This window comes from Coenobita brevimanus, chromosome 44 (genome assembly GCF_032717465.1).
Source record: "Coenobita brevimanus isolate Jiangsu-jjx chromosome 44, ASM3271746v2, whole genome shotgun sequence".
NCBI classification, from domain to species: Eukaryota; Metazoa; Arthropoda; class Malacostraca; order Decapoda; family Coenobitidae; genus Coenobita; species Coenobita brevimanus.
Window position 1 is genome coordinate 38,664,165 of NC_136997.1, and position 22,772 is coordinate 38,686,936.

General features: G+C 43.2%; 1 protein-coding gene and 1 pseudogene across 1 annotated transcript; one reads left to right on the plus strand and one right to left on the minus strand.

Moving 5' to 3' along the window:
- Window positions 1-1,218: 1,218 nt before the first annotated feature.
- Window positions 1,219-9,229, minus strand: LOC145398053 (glutamate receptor ionotropic, delta-2-like). Its single transcript, XM_080271013.1, has 2 exons — window positions 8,291-9,229; window positions 1,219-1,425 (listed from the first exon to the last, which is right to left on the minus strand). The coding sequence occupies exons 1-2, from the start codon at window positions 9,227-9,229 to the stop codon at window positions 1,219-1,221; spliced, it is 1,146 nt and encodes a 381-aa protein (XP_080127139.1).
- A 3,950-nt stretch (window positions 9,230-13,179) lies between these two features.
- On the plus strand, window positions 13,180-15,504 carry LOC145398054 (uncharacterized; annotated as a pseudogene).
- Window positions 15,505-22,772: the final 7,268 nt, after the last annotated feature.

A 22,772-nucleotide genomic window follows, 5' to 3' on the forward strand; every position in this document is an offset into this window, starting at 1 on the left:
ATAATTAATGATCCACCACATTACGTTACCTAAACACTTAACATTGGCTTTTGAAATTCAGTGATATCGTCTTAGGAGTCTAGCAATTTTTTCAGAATATAAGAAATTTCTAATTCGACTACACATTTTTGAGGGTTCAGGTACAGAGAGAGAGGAATATATCAACGCCACTTCTGTAACGGGTGTCATGTGAAATGAACAAAAGAAGAGTATAAGAAGGAAGGATACTCTATCGTCTGCAGAAAAATGAGCATTATGGAAGTCAGGACACATTCCCTGCAGATGATTGGCAGTGAACACTTCCACGTGGGTGCACATCCAGTGCCTCAGGGTGAAGTAGAAGGGCTGTTTGAATCTTTTAGGGCCTGGGGAACTAATCGTCTTTAGTCTACCGTGAAAGAACTGAAAGAAGGAGGTTTAGATTATGCCATTAAAGTTTCTCAAAACTTTGAAATTGCTGTTTATATAAAAGGAATTAGTTGGCGCCGAGTCGTATGATACTTAACGCCAGCCTTTACAAGGCGGAGCTATAATGTTTTTGCCCGCCTGTGTGTGTGTGTGTGTGTGTGTGTGTGTGTGTGTGTGTGTGTGTGTGTGTGTGTGTGTTTCCATTATATCTCATGAACGTCAACACGAATTTTCTTAAACCCACACAGTATCCGAGATTCAACAAATTCTTCCAAATTGTGTATACTGTACAGGGCAGGTAGTGAACACAGACATATGATTTTAAATAAAGAGTAAACTGATTCAAATTAGTCTTGATTAAAATTAAATTCGCAGAGATGGTTCTATTCTCGCACTATGTATGAACCTTCTAATTGCTCCAAAGTCTGTTTGCTAGTAGGGTAGTAGTAGTTGTAACCCTACACTCATTTGACACGCGACCCCGGCGAACTGCAGGCTTGACTTGCCTTCTGCAGTCCACCTTGCTCCTTTTGGGCAATAGGAAAGTAGCTGAGGGACGGTTTTATAACCAGGCAGTGCAGCCATCCAGTTATATCGATGCCACCACATGAAGGCGTCCCTATCCAGCACCAAGTTAATTCAAAAGAGGGTTAATGAAGATGGAGATAAAAAATCAATCCTCAGTTCATGTCTGAGTAAGGCAGTTCCGCCAGCGTCTGTATGCACCACTGATATAAAGTACTGTAAAGAACATTGATATAATAAGACATTATAAAAAGTAAAGAGCTAAAACTAGAAATTATGCTACTCTTACATGATATCAGATTCAGCCAGTTCCTGCAGTGTCTGTATACGGTGTGGGTAGACGGGTACGGTAAGCACTGACACAAGGTTGCTCATGTAGGCCGCTGCTAAGATGTCCACAGCCACCCACCAGAAAATCAGCCACACACGCGCCCACGAAAACACCCGCACCCTACTGTCATTCATGGACTGACCCAGCAGACCCGACATAACCTGGGAATTTATATGGTAATTAGTAACCTGCGAATTTTAAGTAGGGAATAAAGAAAGTTTAGGCCCTGAATATTAGGTGAAATTCATATCTAGGGAACTTTGGTGGGAATTTACAACATGGGAAATGTAACCCTCTTGACATCCATTGCCTGATCCAGCACCCTGAACACCGTCTGTACCATACAATGAATGAAAAAAAATCCTATAAACATTGCACTAGAAGAGGTATCCCCTAAGTTAAAGAGATAATGCTTACGTGACATCATTCTGAAATGATTAATGGAGGTTTTTGCCAGAATACCAAATTTCCAGGTTCATTGAGATTGAAAAATCTGAATCATATAATAGTTTAATAATTATGGTGTGATAATTCCGAGTAAATTGCCTCAGCAGTTTGACAGTGTTGTGCAGTTCATTAGAGTCTCACGAAGGCAGACCCTTGGTTCTTCCTTTTGCTACATTGTCTGTTCATATTTGTCAAAGGATAGTTCTATGAGACAGTGATCCTTACCACTGCTTGTGTTCCATAGGTGTCCGGGTGGATTTCATCGAGAGTTGCATATTGCATCACATATGAATATGTCGGACGTCTCATATAATCTGATCTCAAGGCAGAAAAATCGTGCAAAGGAATTACGGAGATAGATTCATGGAATTATCTGAACAGATCTATAAAAAAGCGAAATGTCATTATCTTTTTAAAGATTTATATATTAAATGAGTTATTTAAGAGGAACCTGTGGAGTCACGTGGAGAGACAGGCTGACGAATGAGGATATAAAGGAGCGTTGTGGTGTGGATGTGGATGTGATAGGAAGCGTTATGAGGAACACACTGAGATGGTTTGGCCATGTGGAGAGGATGGAGGGTGAAAGACTGACGAAGAGAGTGTATGTGAGTGAGGTGGAGGGGGGAAGAGGGAGGGGGAGGCCGAGGATGAGATGGAGGGATTGGGTGGAGAGGTATATGAGAGAGGGGGGTGTGAGTTGGGAGCAGGGCCGTGAAATGGCGGGGGGACAGGGCGACTTGGAGGCGATTTGTTTGTGGCCACCCCAAACGGGATTGAGGCGTCTGGCAATAGATAGATAGATAGATATATTAACAGTCCTTTCCATTCTGCGTAACTTTTGGATCAGAAATATAGAGTTCTGCATTTGATCCTGTCACAGTTCGAGAAAGTAAACTGAAACACACTAAAATGGTAATTCTGGTTAGATGACGTACAATTATGGTTCTCAAATGCAAAAAGGTCATCAAGGTTTACAGCTTTTTTTCCCTCACACAAAAGTGTAACATAGACAGACGATATATTTCTTATTACAGATAACAGTTAGATAGCTAATACATCAGAGTGGCAACCACACTGAAGTTAGATTAATGTATAACATCCTTGAATTTGTCTGCCTGGGTCCAGACTTACTGAGAAACTTATGACCAATTTTCTGTAGTAAAATGGCTTCGTTCACGCAGGAAATACAAGGAAACGGGAGTTCAAAATCTTCACACGTCTTTTGATCTTCGTGCATGGCCAAATAACTTCTCCGATCAAAACCTTCTCGTAACTAGGATTTTTTTTACAGGAAGGAAAGGGGAAAGGGAAGTGCAGAAGTACCGTAGTTGTTGTTCCCTAGGCAGAACAGCCCCGATTCCCTAAGGAAGTCCAGGGCCGAGACTAGGCTTTTCCAAAGAGCTCTCAAGGAGAGTATGTTGTGTAGTTGGCGGAGGCGATTGTGCACAACACTGCCAAATTGCTGAGACAATTTACTCGAAATCATCACACCATAATGTGCGTTGTATGAGGTGCTGTGTTGCATTGTGGACAGGCGTCAGCGACAGTCATCCAGTCTCTTCTGATATCTCAAGAGGGCTGGATGATGCCCACATTTCAGCCTGGCCAGTTGGACCCTGTCCTCACGAAGGGGCGAGGATTCAGGAGGACGAATAGCAGGAGACCGTGCATGCAGCTGTGTGTTGTCTTTAACTGATTGAAAGGAGCGACGAATGATTTGGGCATGGATAGTCTTCTGGAAGCTGGTTTGAGGCGGACGAGGGAGGAGAAATGAAAGTATTTGTGTATGATATCGTGTGGTGGGTGTTTTGATGTTCCTTGGTGTGTGTGGATGTGCTGCCACTTACTGTAGTGGATGGTGTGAGTTTGTGGAGGTTGTGGCAAAAATTTGTGTGCCTCTCATGTCCTGATGATCCTTGACTTTGAGGAATTTGGTTTCTCGGTGTAGATGATCTCTAGGTGTAGTAGATGTGTAGCCTGTGATTATTTTTAGGGCCTTGTTCTGTATCGTCTGTAGGGTGTTGTAGTGTATTTTAGCGAGGTTAGAACAAGCTCGGCATCCATAATTCATCACTGAATATAATTACTGTTCGTATACTGTGATGGTGGTTTCTATGTTGTGTTCAAATGTTGTCTTTTCAAGTAACCTTAAGGCGCTGATTCTTGGTGTTAATTTACCTTTAATATTTGTGATCTGTTGTTTAAATGACACTGATGTACGTTACACCAAGGATTTTGTGTGTGTGTGTGTGTGTGTGTGTGTGTGTGTGTGTGTCTATGTGTGTGTGTGTGTGTCTGTCTGTCTGTCTGTGTGTGTGTGTGTGTGTGTGTGTGTGTGTGTGTGTGTGTGTGGTAGGGATGTATTACTTATGGTGAGGTGTGGAATGCAACTGTGCTCTGCTGTCCAGTTTGAGAGAAGTGTCACTGCAGATTTGGCTGGGGCTATTTTGAGTCTGTTTGTGGCGAACCATTCATGTAGTGTGTTGAGGTAAGGTTGGAGGAGGTGTGCAGCTGTGTTTGCGTTTTGGTGTATGGGTTATGTCATCCGCATGGGAAGGTATGTGTTTTTATTTTTTTATTATTATTTCTTTTAATGCTAGGATGAAGGAACCAAAGGCCACGAGCCCGCAGTCACTGTTCCTTCCAGGAGAAAAACAAAATACAAGAGAGAGCCAAATTCAAGATCCGATCATTTCTAGACGCCTGGACACACTGCGTTTGAAAAACTGGAGATCATACAAAGCAGGAAATACAGAGGAAGACAGTTCCAGAGTTGACCTGTTGTATAAATGAAGGATTGGGAGTAATGGTTAACTCTTGCATTAGAGAGCTGGACTGAAAAGGTATGAGAGTTTGCTGCTAGACGGGCGTGTTACTTGTGCAGGTATAGGTTAACGAGTGTAGGGGACAAAACAAATCCTTGGGGGATGCCGTTTGTGATGTTTCTGATGTTTGATGACTGACCAGTAAATGTTACATTTGAACATCTGCCTGCTAAATAGTTTGCCAGCTATCTGTTTGTGTCATTGTGCATATTTGTGTTGGATATATTGTTTGTGAGGTTGTGGCGTGGGATGGCATCAAAACCTTTGCTAATGTCCAGTAGGACTAGGAGTGTTCTGTGTTATGGCCTAGATGAATTGATGCTACCAAGAACTTTCTGTGTAAAGTCTGTAAGAAAAATGTTTGGGGATGATAGCGGCCTAAAACCATGTTGTGATGAGGCTAGAGGGATGTGAGGTGTAACTAGCTGTAATACCAGTCGTCCACTGACTTTTGAGGGGGTGCAGAGGAGTGTGATGGGGCGGTGTGAGGAAGGTAACGTGGAGTCTTTGTTGGGTTTGGGGATAGTGATGATAGTGCCATGCTTCCAGATGTTGGGTATTACATTGTGCGAGTAGCTGTAGTATGATATGTTGGTGAGTGCTTGTATGCCTCGTGGTCCAAGGTGTTTAAGGTGTATGTTGCTTATGTTGTCTGGTCCACAGGCAGATGAGTGCCTAAGGTTGCTAATGATGTGCTTTGTCTGGTTGTGACTGAAAAGTGCGAAGTCTGGGTCTGTGGGGAACCATCTCATGCGTCGGATGACACGAAGATCGTCGCGATGGGGATTTAGACGGCTGACATGTGAAAAGTGACTGATGAGAGTGTTTGATTGTTGTCTGTTTGAGGGTATGGCGTCTGTTGTTGTGATGGTAGTATGTGATTGCGTAATGCTGCTGTTGGAGAGTCTGACGCTGTTTAGTCTTTTATAGAGTTTTCTGGTGTTTGTTTTGTGATCAATTGTTTGGAGATAATTATTACAATTTAGTGTTTGCTGTTCTGATATTTTATTGTTTCTTTGAGTTTTGACTTCTTGTGTTTGTTGTACAGTGTCTTGTGTATGTGGGGTTGAGGAGTGTTGCAGTGTGTCGTGTTGATTGATGAGGTCTTGAATTTTTGGTGTGAAGTTTCGGTTGTGTCTCTTTCTGTTGCCTCAAGGGATGTGTCTTTTACCTGCATTTTCATTAAATATATTGAAAGTGTGCACAGCGGTGTTGATGTTTGTGATGGATGTACTGTTTAATGTTTCAAACCGTTGTTCTGTTTCAGTTGTGAAGGCATCCCAGTTGGCCCTCTTATAACTTGTGTATGTGTTTCTGTGGCCATCTGGGGTAATTCTGGTTTGGTAGTGATGAAGACTGAGAGGTGGTCAGATCCAAGGGTTCTGACGACTCTCCAGGATGTTGATGGGGCGAGGTTTGGGGAGCAAACGGTGATGTCTGGGGATGATGGGAAGAAGAGGGCTTGGTGTGGGATATGGGTTTGTTCATGGAGTTTGCTGAGGATGAAAAGATTATCTGTTTGGGATTGTAGTACCAGCCCTCTGTCTGTGTTAGTGTTGTTGACATGCCAGCCCGGCGCCTTGACATTGAAATCATCACCCAGGATGATGTTGGGTATGTTAGTGATGTGGTGTATTTGAGGAGAATAATTGTGTGGTACTGTGAGGGATGATTGGGGAGGAATGTATGTATTTGCGATTGTCATGTGTACGTTGTTACCAGTGCGTATTTTAACTGCCTCTATCTGTTGTGGTGTCATGTGTGGGAAGAATTGATAATGTGTGTGCACTAGTATCTGAAAAGTTGATGGATTGGTGTAACAGGATGATTAGTCCACCACCACCACAGTCGGCCTGGTCTTGTCTAATGGTGGTGAAATTATGAAATGTAGGTGTTTTTTGCGTTCTGCGTAGTTTTGTTTCATGGAAGATGGCAATGTGTATGTTTTGTTGTTTGATGAGTTGTGTGAGTTCTTGTTTTTTGGTGTTTGTGCTATCTATGTTTATTGATGAATGTTAATGTTGTGTGAACGATGTGTATTGGGTGCTAGAGCACGGGGGGGAAATGGGGGTGTGGGTGGATAGGGAGGAGTTGGAGAGGGCTGTGATGGATATAAGGGTTGGAATGAATTAGACTGGGGTGGAATGTGAAGAGTTGGGGGATTGCACGGCGTGGGATGGATCGGTGGGTCAGGCTGAAGTGGTGTGGAGGAAGTAGGAGAGGGGTTGGTGGGGGGGTTAGTGGATGAGGGCAAGGAGCATAAAGGAACAGGTCCAGGTGTTTGTGTAATATTCTCTGGGTGCAAGCGTTGTGCAGGTGTAATGGATCCCAATCTTGCAGGAATTGCACTGAACTGAACCTTTTGCCTGTCGGCTGGAAGTGATAGGTTTTCAGGATGCTGGACATGTGTATTTATTGATGGGTCCTGGATTGCTCCCAGTGTCACCAGCTAGAAGAAGTCTTCGAGAAATGACCGCCGGGGAGTCATTGCTTGGTGTTGAAAAAAGTGTTGTTGTATGTGTTGTGTTGAGAGATGTGGTACTTGCACGGGCGACCAAAGTCACTCCCAGGTTCTCGGACCCCGTAAGAGGCCGGGAGGGGGTTGCGGTGGTTTGGCCCCCATGCTGTCCTTGTCCTCCACTTCGATAGCCTCTGGGTGGTGGACCCACGGTGTAGACACCACCGCTTTAGGTCATCCGAGAGACAGTTGACCGTATGTGTGTGAATCCAGACTGTTGTGATGGAACGAGTTTAATATCACTAGGCTGCAGTGGTAAAAGTTAGGCCTCTTCTTTGTCCTACACTAAAGCGATACAGAGTGATGATCATAACTGTCCGTTCACCTGTTTGTCTTGAGACTAATGAGAGGGATTTGCAGCCAGTTTGCGACTGTAACTGACTTCTAATATTTCACGCCTTTGCTTGGAGAACATTTCCTTCGATTTTTTGTGTACAGTTAAATGATTTTATTAATTTCAGGAGAGATCCATTCGGCTGAAGGTGTGTATTTAGTGTGTCAGCAGGGACCTGGCATGGGGAAATAATACATGTGCTGTGATTATTTGCAATAACATTTGTTGATTCTTCATTATAACTGTATGAATTCATAACTTCAAAAACAAATTGTACGAATAGAGTCGATTTTGTTTCATTTCCGTATGTTATACATTTATGCTCTGCTAAGTTAAAACTAATTCATGAACTGATTTAATATAATTTCACAAAACACCTGGGTCTTCAAGTATAATTAATTATAATATAAATACATTTTAATCTTCCATTTAAAGTTATTCTCAATTATGTGAAATTATTGTGTGTAATAAAGACTGTTATAATATGCATCATGAAAACTTCTGCCATTGTGGGGACACATATTTAGTATATTAGATTGTCAAACAAATAAACTGAAGGTCATTCTTAACTTCGTATACAAATTCATACGATGGAATGAGAAAATAATTCCACAGAGGTTATGCTCAAGAATTACAAAATAATTTAAAAGCTTACATTATGTTTAAGTATAAAATTTATTCCATAGAGACGACATCTCGCTCAGTAACTCATGTTTCAAAATGACAGTACTTTCAGTCATCACACTGTCACATTTCAATGAGTGTCTTTTCCATTACAGTGCAACTTATACAACAGTCAAAGCAAAACTTTGGCAGCCAGTATGCCAAAGGGAATGTAAATAAAATGCAAACATTATCAGCTACACGAATTGTCGTAGCAGATCGACGATGTTAATCACCTTGAGAACGATGTCAGTGGGGTCAGTGAGGTGGTGGAGGTAGTGGAGTAAGCAGGAGAGCAGAGAGGCAGCAGCGATGGTGGAAGCCAGGGTGAGGCACCATAACATAGCAGAGAAGGGGTACAAGATACTCCTCCATTTGGGTATGGGCGATGGTATGCGAAGGAGAACTGCAATGCTGAGTCGCCAGTAGGGATAAACGACGTCGAAGTCACTGAAATTGTCCGTGCTAAGCTTGAATGAACTGATCACTATGTCCTTATTATTATACATCATATCACCCAACATCCCATTCCAGGTTCCATTCTCCTTTATTCCCCATTCAACTGTGTCGAAGAGGGTGATTTTATGAGTGAAGTTGTATTTGTCACCAATGACCTGAAGCGCGTCCGAGTTTCCGCCACCACATTTCCCGTCCTTTCCAAAGTACAAGTATGGTTCATCATAGCAGGAGACTGGTACCTTTAAAACCCTACCACCAAAGTTCCTGAAACGATCAGGGAAGAGTGCGTGTCTGGTGTCGAATTTCTCGGGGCTCCACACTCCCAAAGGTGCCCTAGTGCTTGTTGGTAAACTGGTGTAGGCGATGAAGTATTGACGTCCTACTTGTGGCTGCAGCAACAAGATGAACTCCGAGCGCTGGACGACAGGCTGAACAATTAGTGATGTGGTGTTGAGGTGTGGGTTGAGACAAAAAAGGACGAGGTAACTGGGGTTCCAGTCTTTATTATCCACCAGGAGGAGGAGGAAGGCGGTGGGGTCACGGTGGAAGATGATTATGGCGGTGAGATGGGACCCTTTGGTGTGGTGTGAGGGAGTGGAGGTGTGGAGGAGTGAGTACTGGGTGGCGAGGAAGACAGGCGTGAGGGAGGCTCCAGCCGCCGCCACCACCACCTGACTCACGTCAAGGAAATGCTGGCTGTGTTCGTCACTTACCATCAGGAGGTCATGCCCGCTCAATGGACCACTAACCAGTGACGACAGTGTCTGGGTAATCGTACTGTGGCCATCTGTGTGGGAAAAAAGGTGACACACTGTACCTCGAGGTGCTAGCCAACAAGCTTTAGTTTATGGTTACCACTCGAAAGTTTGCCAGGACAAAAATGGAGACAAAAATTTAAGTAAATCAACCAGAAACTTTTCAGCAAAACTGGAAATAAATAATCTGACCTTTCAAACCCTTTAACAGAAAAAAAAAAAAAAAAAAACATTGGTGTGCGTAATTCTGAGAATGAAGTTTCTTAAGTCAATGTATAAGATGACGAAGTCATTAGAAAATGTTAAACCAAATATGGATGTATGGATAATGCACAGCCAAAGTGTTGCCTTAATGTGCCATTTACCTACATGAAATATGCATCGTATGAGATGGTTTGGCCATGTGGAGAGGATGGAAAATGAGATGTTAAGTAAAACAATTGACGCAAATAACGTGGCGAGGTAAAGAGAGGAAGGGATAGGTCACACACACACACACACACAATATATATATATATATATATATATATATATATATATATATATATATATATATATATATATATATATATATATATATATATATATGTGTGTGTGTGTGTGTGTGTGTGTGTGTGTGTGTGTAAATGTAGAAGCGAAAGCGGAAAGATCTGTGATGGTGTGAAGGGTGTAGGTAGGAGATTCTTAACCCAATGGGATGAAGTAAGGACCAGATGGAAAGAATATTTTGAAGGCCTGATGAATGGGCATAGAAAGGGCAGAGCGGCTGTAAATATGATGGGTTTTGCGGATGTGCAGAGAAGGAATGCAGTACCAGGAGACGTGACACTCGCACAGGTGAAGAGTGTTGTGAAGCGGCTGAAAAATGGCAAAGCAGCTGGGGCTGATGAGGTGTATACAGAGATACATAAGTGTAGCAGAGAGAGTGGAATGAAGTGCTTGTTGGAGATATGTAAGAAGGTGGATGAGTGAAACTGTGCCTGCAGAGTGAATAAAGGCAGTAATTGTACTATTGCGGCCAGGAGTTGTTAATCCCTCTCGTCCAGCCAACCCTTGTATGTGGCAGTGTCGCATTCACGAGCACAGAAGTTGCCTTCGATGAATTTCTGTCAAAAAATATCCCTTCAGCTTTGGGCTTGTACTAATTGATATAGGAATAGTAATATTTAATTTGAAGGTTTGTGTCTGATAATACCAATATATCACATTTATTATTTAGTAACTATTTTTTCTCAAAAATTACTAAACAGGTGACTTAAATATGTTTCTTTGATTTCACTCCTGGACTTCCCGTACTGTAGATTTGAATCAGAGGACACAAAGAGTGAACAAGTTCGAAACATTCATTTGTTAGAGAGAGAGAGAAAGAGAGAGAGAGATAGATAGATAGATAGAGAGAGAGAGAGAGAGAGAGAGAGAGAGAGAGAGAGAGAGAGAGCGTGTATGGTTGGCGCCTGCGAATTTTGGAGAATGAGGTCAAGGTGGAGGCAGACTGGCGCAGCGAAATGCAAGGGATGAGAAACCATGGATTCCTGTGCTCCACTGAAAACAGATCATAGTATGAATATTTCTTTCATCTTGCTTTGTGATAAACGCTCTTCTTTTTTTTTTTTCAAGGATTGCTATCGTAGGAATAATGAATTAGGGGATAAATGCTGTTGATTTAAGAAAAAGCTGTAATTAAGAAAGTAATTTGCCTCTGTCAAGAGAGGAATATCCAGTTAATGAGAAAAATACTCATGAGTTTGCTAAAAATCTCCAGGTGCTAACTACCAGAGTAAAAAAATGCGAACATAAGGCATTTAACAGAAGTTACGAGGCCTGCTTAATGATTTGACAAAGTCAACTGGCGTTACCCAGAATAAAACCCATCTTTCATTTTGTCCGACGAGACGTTATCCTGGATAAATAAACTTCTTCGTCATCAGGCAAAGGAAAAATTCCCTGTTTAGCTCGAGCACGTTATTTACTCCTATCGCATAAAATAATGTGTATGTAGCCGGAATGAAGGCCATTATCTACGGCCTGGCAACCTCCCTGTAAAGAGTACTATTTTCTACCGACTGAGTTAGGCGGTGAGACTCATCTTGTAAGGAAATCCACCCCGCCTGTGTGTGTGTGTGTGTGTGTGTGTGTGTGTGTGTGTGTGTGTGTGTGTGTGTGTGTGTGTGTGTGTGTGTGTGTGTGCGTGTGTGTGTGTGTGTGTGTGTGTGTGTGTGTGTGTGTGTGTGTGTGTGTGTGTGTGTGTGTGTGTGTGTGTGTGCGTGTGTGTGTGTGTGTGTGTGTGTGTGTGTGTGTGTGTGTGTGTGTGTGTGTGTGTGTTTGTGTGTTGAATTGCGAGTCATCCGACTTGTGGAGCATGGTATGCGGGTTGGTAAGTTGGTGACGGACTGGGTGGGTGGATTGGTTAGTGTAGGTTGGTGGTTTCACAGGCGGATTAGGTGGAGTGGGTGGGCGAGAGGGAGGGAAAGGGTTGTTGGGCTGGTTAAGTGGGGTGGAGTGGGGTTCGTGCATTAAGTGGGGTGGGTGGTGGGGCTACCTGTAGGATAACACAAAAGACGGGTTTATGTCGTCCTAGTTTTGAGAGATACTGTGCTGAGTAAGGTTGTGGGTATGTGCGTTGATGGGTGGGTGTGTAGGTGGAAGGACAGATTGTGGGAAAACAGGCCTCTGGGATTAGGTCCTTTGAGTGAATACGTCCGAGTTGGGAATAGATCAGTGTGTGAAAATCGGTCCACAGGGGATATTATTCTGGAATCATGCTGAAGTAGGTATATATATCCAGTGGGTTACAACAGGTCCATCGTGCAATACGTCTGTTGGTTAAGAGGTCTGTGTTTCAACTGCACACATCAGTGGGTGATATAACCACGTCGGATAACAGGTTTATTGGGAAAATAGGTTCATTGTGAAAATATGTCCATGATATACGTCCATGTAGGAAACCTGTATCCATGCAGAGGTTCAAGGTCGACGGAGAAATTGGTCTGTGGGGAGAATATGCATCAATGGGGAAAATTAGTTCATGGGAAAATAGGTTTTCGTAGAGAAGTAGGCGTCTCTGACAAAAAAAAAAATAGTCATGAAGGAAAATAGGTCCCTGGGGGATTTTGTTCCGAGTGGTGAAAATGTCCATTGATAAAAATATTCCTGGGGTGAAAATAAGTCCAACGGGACATAAACGCACTGCAAACATACATGGAGATATTTACAATAAATGGGACTTACAATATCCAACTTTTAACAGCGACCGTTGCCTGGAATTAGGCTTACCACTGCACACCTTGGACCAAACAACCATTAGCCACACCCTATTACCACTTCGTCATCCAGTTATTATATTTCCTAATTTACCTTCATTTAGTCATTTAGGCATAGAAAGCCAACCGAAACAAAGGAAAAATCCCTGTTTAACTATGCTGAGCACCTGATTTCCCCACCTCATTCCTCTAAAATTCCCAGGCACCCACTACTCTCTCTCTCTCTCTCTCTCTCTCTCTCTCTCTCTCTCTCTCTCTCTCTCTCTCTCTCTCTCTCTCTCTCTCTCTCTCTCTCTCTCTCTCTCTCTCTCTCTCTCTCTCATTTCCCCACCTCATTCCTCTAAAATTCCCCTGCACCCACTACTCTCTCTCTCTCTCTCTCTCTCTCTCTCTCTCTCTCTCTCTCTCTCTCGTGTGTATATTGGGGGGGGGGGGTAGTCAGTTCGTTGGGTGGTTGTGGTTAGTGAGGTTGGCTGGGTGGGGTGAGTATGGTTGAACTGGTGGGTGGGGTGAGTGAGGTTGAACTGGTGGGTGGGGTGAGTATGGTTGAACTGTTGGGTGGATGAGTGAGGTTGAACTGGTGGGTGGGGTGAGTGAGGTTGAACTGGTGGGTGTGGTAGTTCGGTGCATCACCAAGGAGGGGTGGGCAGGATGGTTGGTAAGGGAGTGGGTTCAACCTTTGCTTGGACCTGCTGCACCATCGTACCCATCCCCAAGCCTGGCACAGACGAGTTTAGGCCAGTTTCCCTAACCTCTTGTTTCAGCAAGGTGATGGAGCAGATATTGCTCACTCGTCTCATGTTCAGGCTAGAATCCGTATTGTCTCACAGACACTTTGGCTTCCTCCCACAGCGCTGCACACACCACTGCCTCCTAGAATTATATTCCTGCCTTTCCCTGAACAGTGTGGTTGCCTTCATTGATCTGAAGAGCGCCTTTGATGTTGCCAATAGGGACATTATCCTCGATCAGTTGGTGGACTTCAGCATCAGAGGACGACTATTGAAGTGGGTACGAGGATATCTCACCAACAGGTCCTCCCAGGTCCTTTTCAAGGGTACGTACAGCTCTACAAAAGCCTTCAATTTAGGAACTCCTCAGGGTGGTGTTCTTAGTCCCTTCTTATTCAATGTTTTAATGCACCGACTACTCTCAAGGTTACCTGACATCCCTGGTACCACCATCACCTGCTATGCTGACGACATATGTGTACACTCTACATCCCCACACAATCTCCAGCAGTTGCTCACCTCCTTTTCTATATCTGCCTCTGACTGTGGTTTGATTATATCAACAGAAAAAACAGAATCTTTATGCTCCGGAACCCGAAGCTGCTTCCAGTTTTCACCGTCGGTCACTGCATCGTGCCTCTTTGCAGAGAGTACCTCTACCTGGGTGCACTGGTCTCCATCCCCCACGCCACTCGGGCACAGCACACTCATCCCATCATTCAGGATCTTTTGCATAGGCTACAAAAGCGCCTCTCTCCCCTCAAGTGGCTCGTCAACAACACTACTGGAATCTCCATCCCTGTGGCTAGAACCATTTATATTACCTTCATCCGTTCTGTTATAGATTACCTCTCTCCTGCTTTAAGTCAGCTTCCCCTGTCATCCCTGCAACCCCTTGAGATGTTTCAAAGTAAAGTAATGAGAGTAATTTTGGGCTGTCCAATGTCTACAAGGATTGTCAATATGCAAACTGAACTGAATTTGCCATCCATTATCGACAGAATTTATTCAACAGTTACACGTGTCACTCTTAAATGTCTCCATTACCCTCAAGTTGTCCCCCACTATTCCACTATAATTAGAAATGCCTTGCAGCCCCGCCCACGTGTACCTCCCCTTCAGGCTGGCGGCCGTGTCCTCATTAAGGCTGTCTATTCTCTCATTCAGAGGCTAAACATCGACATTCCAAAGGCTGAAGTTTTTCCTTGTCCTCCACCGTGGATGATTCCCGCCCCATCGGTTCACTACACCCCCACCTTCAAGACGGCTTTGCCTGCTCTACAAAGACAGCCGGCGCTGGAGGCAATTGCTATGGTGTCATCCTTGGAGCCCACACTGAACCACTTCTACACAGATGGGTCCCTGCATCCAGATGGTTCAGCAGGGTGTGCTGTCTTCTCCCCTGAAGTCGGTCCACCACCAGGGGGATGGGTGGGTCACAGACTCCCAGCCCCCGCCAGTTCCACTTACTGTGAGTTGTGTGGCATACTGGATGCAGTCAGTTTCCTCTGTCAACGTGGTCTTAATGGTTTGGTGATTTGTGATTCTAAGTCTGCCCTTCAGTCTCTTTCCTTCCCTAAACTGAATGACATTGTTGTGCATAGAATATTGTCCTTTTTGGCCCTAGTCCTTCAACCTGCACTGACAGTAAAGTTTTTGTGGATTCCCTCCCATATAGGCATTATTCACAGTAAGAGTGTTGATAACTTAGCGAAAGCTGCCTGTAGACTACCTGCCCGTGGTGCTGGTCCTTCACCCTCATTCTCCTGATACCTATCCAGGGTCCGTGCTCATACCTTCAATTCCATCAGCCATCACAGAGACCGTCAGAGAGCCAACAGCGTCTCCATCCAACATTATGATGCGTTCTGCCACCACCGCTACAAGTACCGTCGTCGGGGACTCAGGGTGAGGAGGCACAACGTGGTGGCTTCCAGGTTACGCCTCGGCTACAGGTCAGTGTGGCAAGTCACAGCGTTGGAGGATGCACCCCACTTCACCTCGTGCCTCCTGTGTTACGCCCGCAACAGTAATACACTGGAACACTACTGTCTGCACTGCCCTCAAGTTGAAGGTTTGCTGCCCCGAGGACGGCCGCTGGTGGATATCTGTCAGTATCTGCTGCTGGGTGACAATCTTCTCGCTCGATACCCACGTTTTGGTGGGTGCTGAGAATGCTGCCATGCTGGCTGGTCCTGCCTCACATTATTTGCTGTACATACAAATCTTTGCCATAATCCTCTAATGTGTTACTGTTAATTTTTTTCTTTTTTTTAATTACTACTTTTGACTAATTGATTCTGATGTTATTAACGTCAATTTGTCGATGATTTGTACATTGGACTGACGCCTTTGGCGTAATAAACTAATTCAAACAAAAACCTCTCTCTCTCTCTCTCTCTCTCTCTCTCTCTCTCTCTCTCTCTCTCTCTCTCTCTCTCTCTCTCTCTCTCTCTCTCTCTTTCTCCTGGTAACAAGTGAATGCTTTGAACTTGTTCACTCTGTGTTCGCTGGTTCAAACCTTCAGAAAGTTGTGGAGTGGACCCAAATATACATATTTGTCACTTGCTTGGCTCTATACGAGAAACAAGTTATTCAGTAATCAGTATGATATATTCGTGTTATCAGAGTCAAACCTTCAAAGTGAATATTACTGTTGCTTTATCCTTTTGCACAAGCCCAAAGCTGAAGGGATATTTTTCGACAGAAATGCATCGAAGGCAACTTCTGCGCTCGTGAATGCGACGCTGCCACATACACGGGTTGGCTAGACGAGGGTGGCTAACAACTCCTGGCCCCAATAGTACCACTGAACAAAAATAAGGTGAGCGGAGTGAGTGCAAGAATTATCGTGGCATAAGTTTATTGAGTGTAGTAGGGAAGGTATATAGAAGAAATATTATAGAGAAAGTAAGAGAAATATCATCAGTCCTAGTGAGTGATGAAAAGGGGGGCTTTAGGAGTGGCAGAGGATGCGTGGATCAAATATTTGCAGTGAGACAGATAGCAGAGAACGCTTGTGAGAAAGACCATAAGGTGTTTATGGCATTCATGGATCTGGAAAATGCATACGACAAAGTGGACAGAGGACTGTGGAAAGTTTTGCGCATGTACGGTGTAGATGGTAACTTGCTAGGTGCCGTCACGAGTTTCTGTGATTAAAGTGAAGCATGTGTAAGGGTTTATGGACATCTAGGTGAATGGTTCACAATCGGTGTGGGCGTGCGACAAGGGTGTGTGATATCCCCATTGTCATTCAATATATGTGTATGGATGGGATGATGAGAGTAGTAAAAACACGAGTAATAGAGAGATGGATGGCACTGGTAATGAATGGCGATGGATGGAATATTCAAATCTGTTGTATGCTGATGATGCACTGCTGTTTGCAAGTACCAGATAAGAGCTTGGTAGGCTAGTGGAGAGTTTTGCTGATGTCTGTGAGCGTTGTGCCTTGAGAGTAGAATGCAGAAAAGAGTAAAGTGATGGGTATTGAGAGAGAAGTTGACTCCCAGTGCAATATTACAGTGAATGGAGAGAGACTGGAATTAGTGAGAGAGTTCAAATGAAAGAAAAGAGAGGAAAATGTGCAAAGGAAGCTCAAAGAAGAGTGACACAGGGAAGAAAGGTGGCTGGTGCAGTGAAGGCCTTGATAAGAAATAGAGGTTTCAGTGTTGCAGCTGCATGAGGCTTATGTGAGGGAGTGTTAGTGTCAGCCTTAACAGATAGATGTGGGACTATGGTGTGGCATGAAAATGAAAAGTCAAGAGTAAGAGCAGTGGAGATAGGACTGCTGAGGAATGTATGTGGAGGACAGAGGGTGGATAGGATACGAAATAATGTGATTCATGAAATATATGCAGTGATGAAGTCTGTGGACACCATAATTGAAGAGAGTGTACTGTGATGGAATGGTCATGTGGAGAGTCTGGATAACAATAGAGTGGTGAAAAAGATATATCTGAGCGAAGTTGAAGGAGGGAGGAGGCGAGGTAGGCCAAGGAGAAGGTGGAGAGATATGGTGCATGAGTGTGTCAGGAAGAGTGGTTTGGAAGTAGGTGAGGCTAGGGAACTGACAAGAAATCGAGCTGGCTGGATGAATATTGTGAGAAGTGCGTGATCAGGGATTTGACACCGCATTTTAACGTGGCATCATCCGGATTGACTCAATCTGATAAGTTCATGTGAGGCTACAGAACGTGATGAATGTTTTTGGCGTATCCGATGGAGCCTGGATCCCGGGGCTTGAATGCTGAGTGAATGAAAGTGTGTCACATTGGACTGGACAAATTTGGGTTGTATGGACATTGCTACATTTCACAATGCCCTAGTGTGGGAAAGGAGGTCAGGATGATGATGATGATGATCTATCTATCTATCTATCTATCTATCTATCTATATTTATGTATATATTTATATACCAAGAATAAGGGATAACCGATGGAGTAAGAAGCTGAAGGACTGGACACCAAGAGAATGTAAGCGTACAAGAAAAAGGCCAGACAAGAGATGGAGAGATGAGATTGAGAAATTTGCAAGGAAAACGTGGCAAAGATTGGCTCAGTCAAGGGAATCGTGCAAAAGGTTGGGGGAGGCCTTTGTTCAGCAGCGTACTAGTTATGGCTGATGATGATGACGATGATTATATATATATATATATATATATATATATATATATATATATATATATATATATATATATATATATATATATATATATTGTTACATAGCCTATGATTTCATCATCCTTTGTGTAATTTTAACGCACAGTATGCTGCATGTTTGATCACGAGCGTGTTCTGCCTCAGTCCCCCCCTTCTACCGTTATAGTAGAGTAAGTCGTTCTCTCTGTTGTCCAGAGCGGGATTGTCAACTCTATGTCCCCATGGCTTCATTTGCGCGTCCCTCTTACAAGTTGTGTCAGGCTCTGCCGGCCCCTATATAATGAGCTCAGTCTCTGCATCATTGCCACTTAGATCTGCTCCTCATTTTGTTCACATCTCTGTCCTCCCCTGTACAGATATTATTATTGTGAGTGCTCAAGAAATCTCCAACCATCTAGCAGCTGTGTGTAATTTGAGTATAACTGTTGTTGCATTTTTTCTTGTACTGTATAGCATAAGTTTAATTTGTAGGCCTAGTGAAGTTTTTGTAATTCATGTAGGGTTCTTTATGTCAGTCATTTTTTATAATAGTTTGTATCTGTAATTATTTATCTGGCATTCACTGAGTATTATCTGGTATCTCATTTTATCAGGGCTGACTTAGATAAATTTACTCTTGCTAATTTCGTGTTAATAGAGGCTATTGCAGTTAACCATATATTTAACCTGTTTTTGCCATTACATTATCCTTATGAGTCCTGAATGTTTTGTTGTTAGTTTGAGCATTAAACTTTAACTTGTAATTTTACCTAACTCTTTTGTTTTGAACCTGGAACTTTACGGGACAGTGGTGATTTTTAGCATTCTCACTTAAAGTGTACATTATCTTTCTCTGTTCCGTAACATAAATTTGGCGACCTCATATCAGGATATTCAGGATATTATCATAAGGATATTGTTTGATATTTTGTGACTGTGATATATTCATGATGGCTACTATTTCTACACTTGATGAAGCCAAAGATTTTTTGTCAAATGTGCAAACAGTGTGTGATATAGAAAACAGAACAAAGAATGAACTTAAGCTTGTTGCTCAACAATTGGGAATTGCAGTTCACTCTCATCATTCTAAAGATCAAATTGTTGGCATGATTAATAAAAGCTTGTTTAATGTAACTCCTCGAAATGAGCAAACGCAGATTGAATTAGCTAAGTTACAGCTAGCCCTGCAGGAGGCTCGTGTGAAGGAAGCTGAATTTCAAGCACAAGCTAAGGAGGCTGAGGCACAAGTTGAACTTGCCAGGATTCAGGCAGACCATGAGTATCGCATGAAACAAGGTGGAACTGGATCATCTAGCTCTGATGATTTTGATGTGGCTAAAAATGTTAAACTTGTCCCTCCTTTTAATGAATCTGATTTAATGAAGTATTTTCAGTTGTTTGAGAGGGTAGCTACAGGTTTTAATTGGCCTAAGGAGTATTGGACAGTACTCCTTCAAACTGTTCTCACCGGTAAAGCTCAAGTAACTTATGCATCTTTGCCTCAGGATCAATCTGATAATTATGATGTAGTTAAGAGCTTGATTCTTAAGGCCTATGAGCTTGTTCCTGAAGCCTATAGAGTAAAATTTAGGACAACTTACAAGCAAGATAAGCAATCCCATGTTGAGTATGCAAAAATCAAAGAAGATCTGTTAGAGCAGTGGTTAAATTCTAAGAATGTGGATTCTGATTTTGGTAAATTTAAGCAGATGATTTTGCTGGAGGATTTCAAAAGGTGTATTTATAAAGATGTAAGCCTATATCTTGATGAGAAAAGAATAGATAATTTGTCTGATGCTGCAGTTTTAGCTGATGAGTATGTTCTCACTCACAAAAGATATTCTAGAGAAAAAGGGAAAGCTGAGAGTAAGTACGTTGCCTCTACTCAGAGTACAGGTAACAGGAAAGAGAATAAGGATGATGTTTCTCAGGAAGTAAATACCAGCTTCACCTCTAGATTTCAGAAAAGTAAATGTACTTATTGTAGTAAGCTTGGTCATACTACGGAGAGATGTTTCAGGAGACAGCGTGATGTGAACAAAAAGGAGTCTTTAAATATTCAGTCAATTGGTCTAGTGTCCACTCTTGAAAGTTCCCAGAATTCTTTAACTGAGTTAACTGAACCTGCTTTGAGGGGTAACTTAAATTCTCATGATGGAGCTCCTCTTTTGAGCAGTAACGTGGGTGACACTCTCAAGAGTTCATGTGCTAATTTCCTGTCTGATGGTTTTGTCAGTCCTCTGGACAGTAATGACAGGAAATCAGTTAAAATATATCGTGATACAGGTGCTTGCCAATCCCTTATGCTGACCAGTGTTCTAGGCTCTAATTTTAATTCCTCTGATGAAACTGTAATCTTACAAGGTGTAGGGAATAATTACTTCTCTGTTCCTCTGTGCAGAGTGAATTTAGAGTCTGGTTTTGTTAATGGTTCCGTTATGGTTGGGTTGGTTGAGACACTCCCAATGTCAGGTGTAACTTTCTTACTTGGAAATGATATTGGTGGAAGTCAAGTGTGTCCAGCTCCTCAGTTGTCTAGTGAGCCAGTGGCTGCGTCCCATGATTGTGATGTCCCTGATGTGTTCCCTGCATGTGCTGTCACTAGGGCTAAGTCTAAAGTTACTGGTGATTTAGAGGATAATGATGATGATGATGTTATCCTAGCTGACACTTTTCTTGCTAATTTGGACCACTCACCAGATGAGGCAGTACCCCGTAGTGTTGATAATTTGTCTCGTCAAGAGTTGGTTGAGTTGCAGGTTGCTGACCCTGAGTTGAAAGGTCTAGCTAACTCTGCTTACAGTGAAGAAGAGTCAGCCGGTGCTTCTACTTGTTATTATGTAAAGTCAGGAGTACTTATGAGGAAGTGGAGACCCCCAACAGCATCAGCCGACTGTGAATGGGAGGTTGTACATCAAGTTGTCATCCCTCGTGTTTGTAGGCAGGATATCATTAGAGTGTCTCATGATTCCAGTTTGGCAGGACACCTTGGAGTGAGGAAGACTGTGGCACGCATTTTGAAACACTTCTACTGGCCAGGTATCTTCAGGGATGTTTCCTGGTATTGTAAGTCTTGTCACACCTGTCAAGTTGTGGGGAAGTGTAATCAGACCGAAAAGGTTGCACCTCTAGTTCCCATTCCTCCTTTTGAGGCGCCTTTCACCCGTGTGTTGGTGGATATTGTAGGCCCTCTTCCTAAGACTTCTTCAGGATTTTCTTATGTGTTGACCATGATTGATATGGCTACTCGTTATCCTGAAGCCATTCCACTTAGAAATATCTCAGCAAAGAACGTGGTTAAGGAAATGCTAGGGTTCTTCACAAAGTTTGGTCTGCCCAAGGAGGTACAGTCAGACCGGGGAAGTAATTTCATGTCAAACGTTTTCAAGCAGTCTCTGAAAGAGTTTGGCATCACCCAGATCACGTCTTCAGCTTACCATCCCCAGACCCAAGGAGCGTTGGAGAGATATCATCAAACACTCAAATCGATGCTCAAGAAATACTGTTTGGAACATCAGAAAGACTGGGATAAAGGTCTTCCATTCGTTGTGTTTGCTGCAAGAGAATCTCCAAATGAATCACTGGGCTTCTCACCTTTTGAACTACTGTTTGGCCATGAAGTAAGAGGACCCCTTAAGCTACTCAAGGAACGCTGGCTGTCGGAGGAAGATGACGTCAACCTGCTGGAGTATGTGATGAAGTTCAAAGAACGGCTGTCCACTGCTTTACAGCTAGCGAGAGAGAATTTAGGAGCTGCTCAGGAGATGAAGACTTGGTATGACAAGAAGTCCAGGTTACGCCACTTTCAGCCAGGAGATCAGGTTTTGATTCTGCTACCAGTTCATGGGCAACCTCTTCAAGCCAAGTTTAGTGGCCCTTATTTCGTGGAGAAGAAACTCAGTGATGTCAGCTATGTCATCGCCACACCAGATCGTAGAAAGAGCAAGCAACTATGTCACATCAACATGCTAAAGTTATATCACAGGCGGGACGAAAATAATCCAGTCTGCACTGTAGCTATTCCACCCGAGTCTGCAAGTGAAGCTCTCCCATGCAGTATGAGCCTGAGTGATAGTTTGGGGAAGAATCCTGATATCATGAATGATCTCCAGACTAAGCTTTCTCATCTACCACCCAAGGAAAGGCAGGAGTTTTCGGCATTACTGCAGGAGTACCCGCAAGTGTTCCGTGCTACTCCAGGAAGAACCACTGTGTTGATGCATGATGTCGATGTTGAAGACGCAAAGCCAATTAAATTGCCTCCTTACCGTGTGAACCCAGTGAAAGTTCCTCTCATCCAGAAGGAGCTTGGCTACCTGTTGGACCACAAGATGATTGAGCCCTGTCAGAGCGAGTGGAGTTCTCCTGTCACTCTAGTCCCTAAGCCAGGTGGGTCACAGAGGTTTTGCATCGACTACAGACGTGTTAATCAGATAACCAAAACAGACACTTACCCTCTCCCTCGTGTGGAAGATTGCATAGACAAGATCGGAAAGGCTAGGTACATAAGTAAGTTTGATTTGTTAAAGGGATACTGGCAAGTACCTATGACTGAACGTGCTAGGGAGAACTCATGTTTTGTAACACTAGGAAAGGCTTTTGCATGTTCTGTAATGCCGTATGGTATGAAGAATGCACCAGCCACATTTCAGAAGCTCATGAATGTTGTAACAGAGGGTTTGGCAGGGTGTGTTGTTTATATTGATGATGTATTAATCTTCAGTGACAACTGGAAAGATCACCTATGCCATGTCAGTAAATTTCTTGACCGTTTAGTTCATGCTAATCTTGTAGCTAATTTATCAAAGTGTGAGTTTGGTCAAGCTAAAGTTCAGTACCTTGGGTATGTAATTGGTGATGGACATGT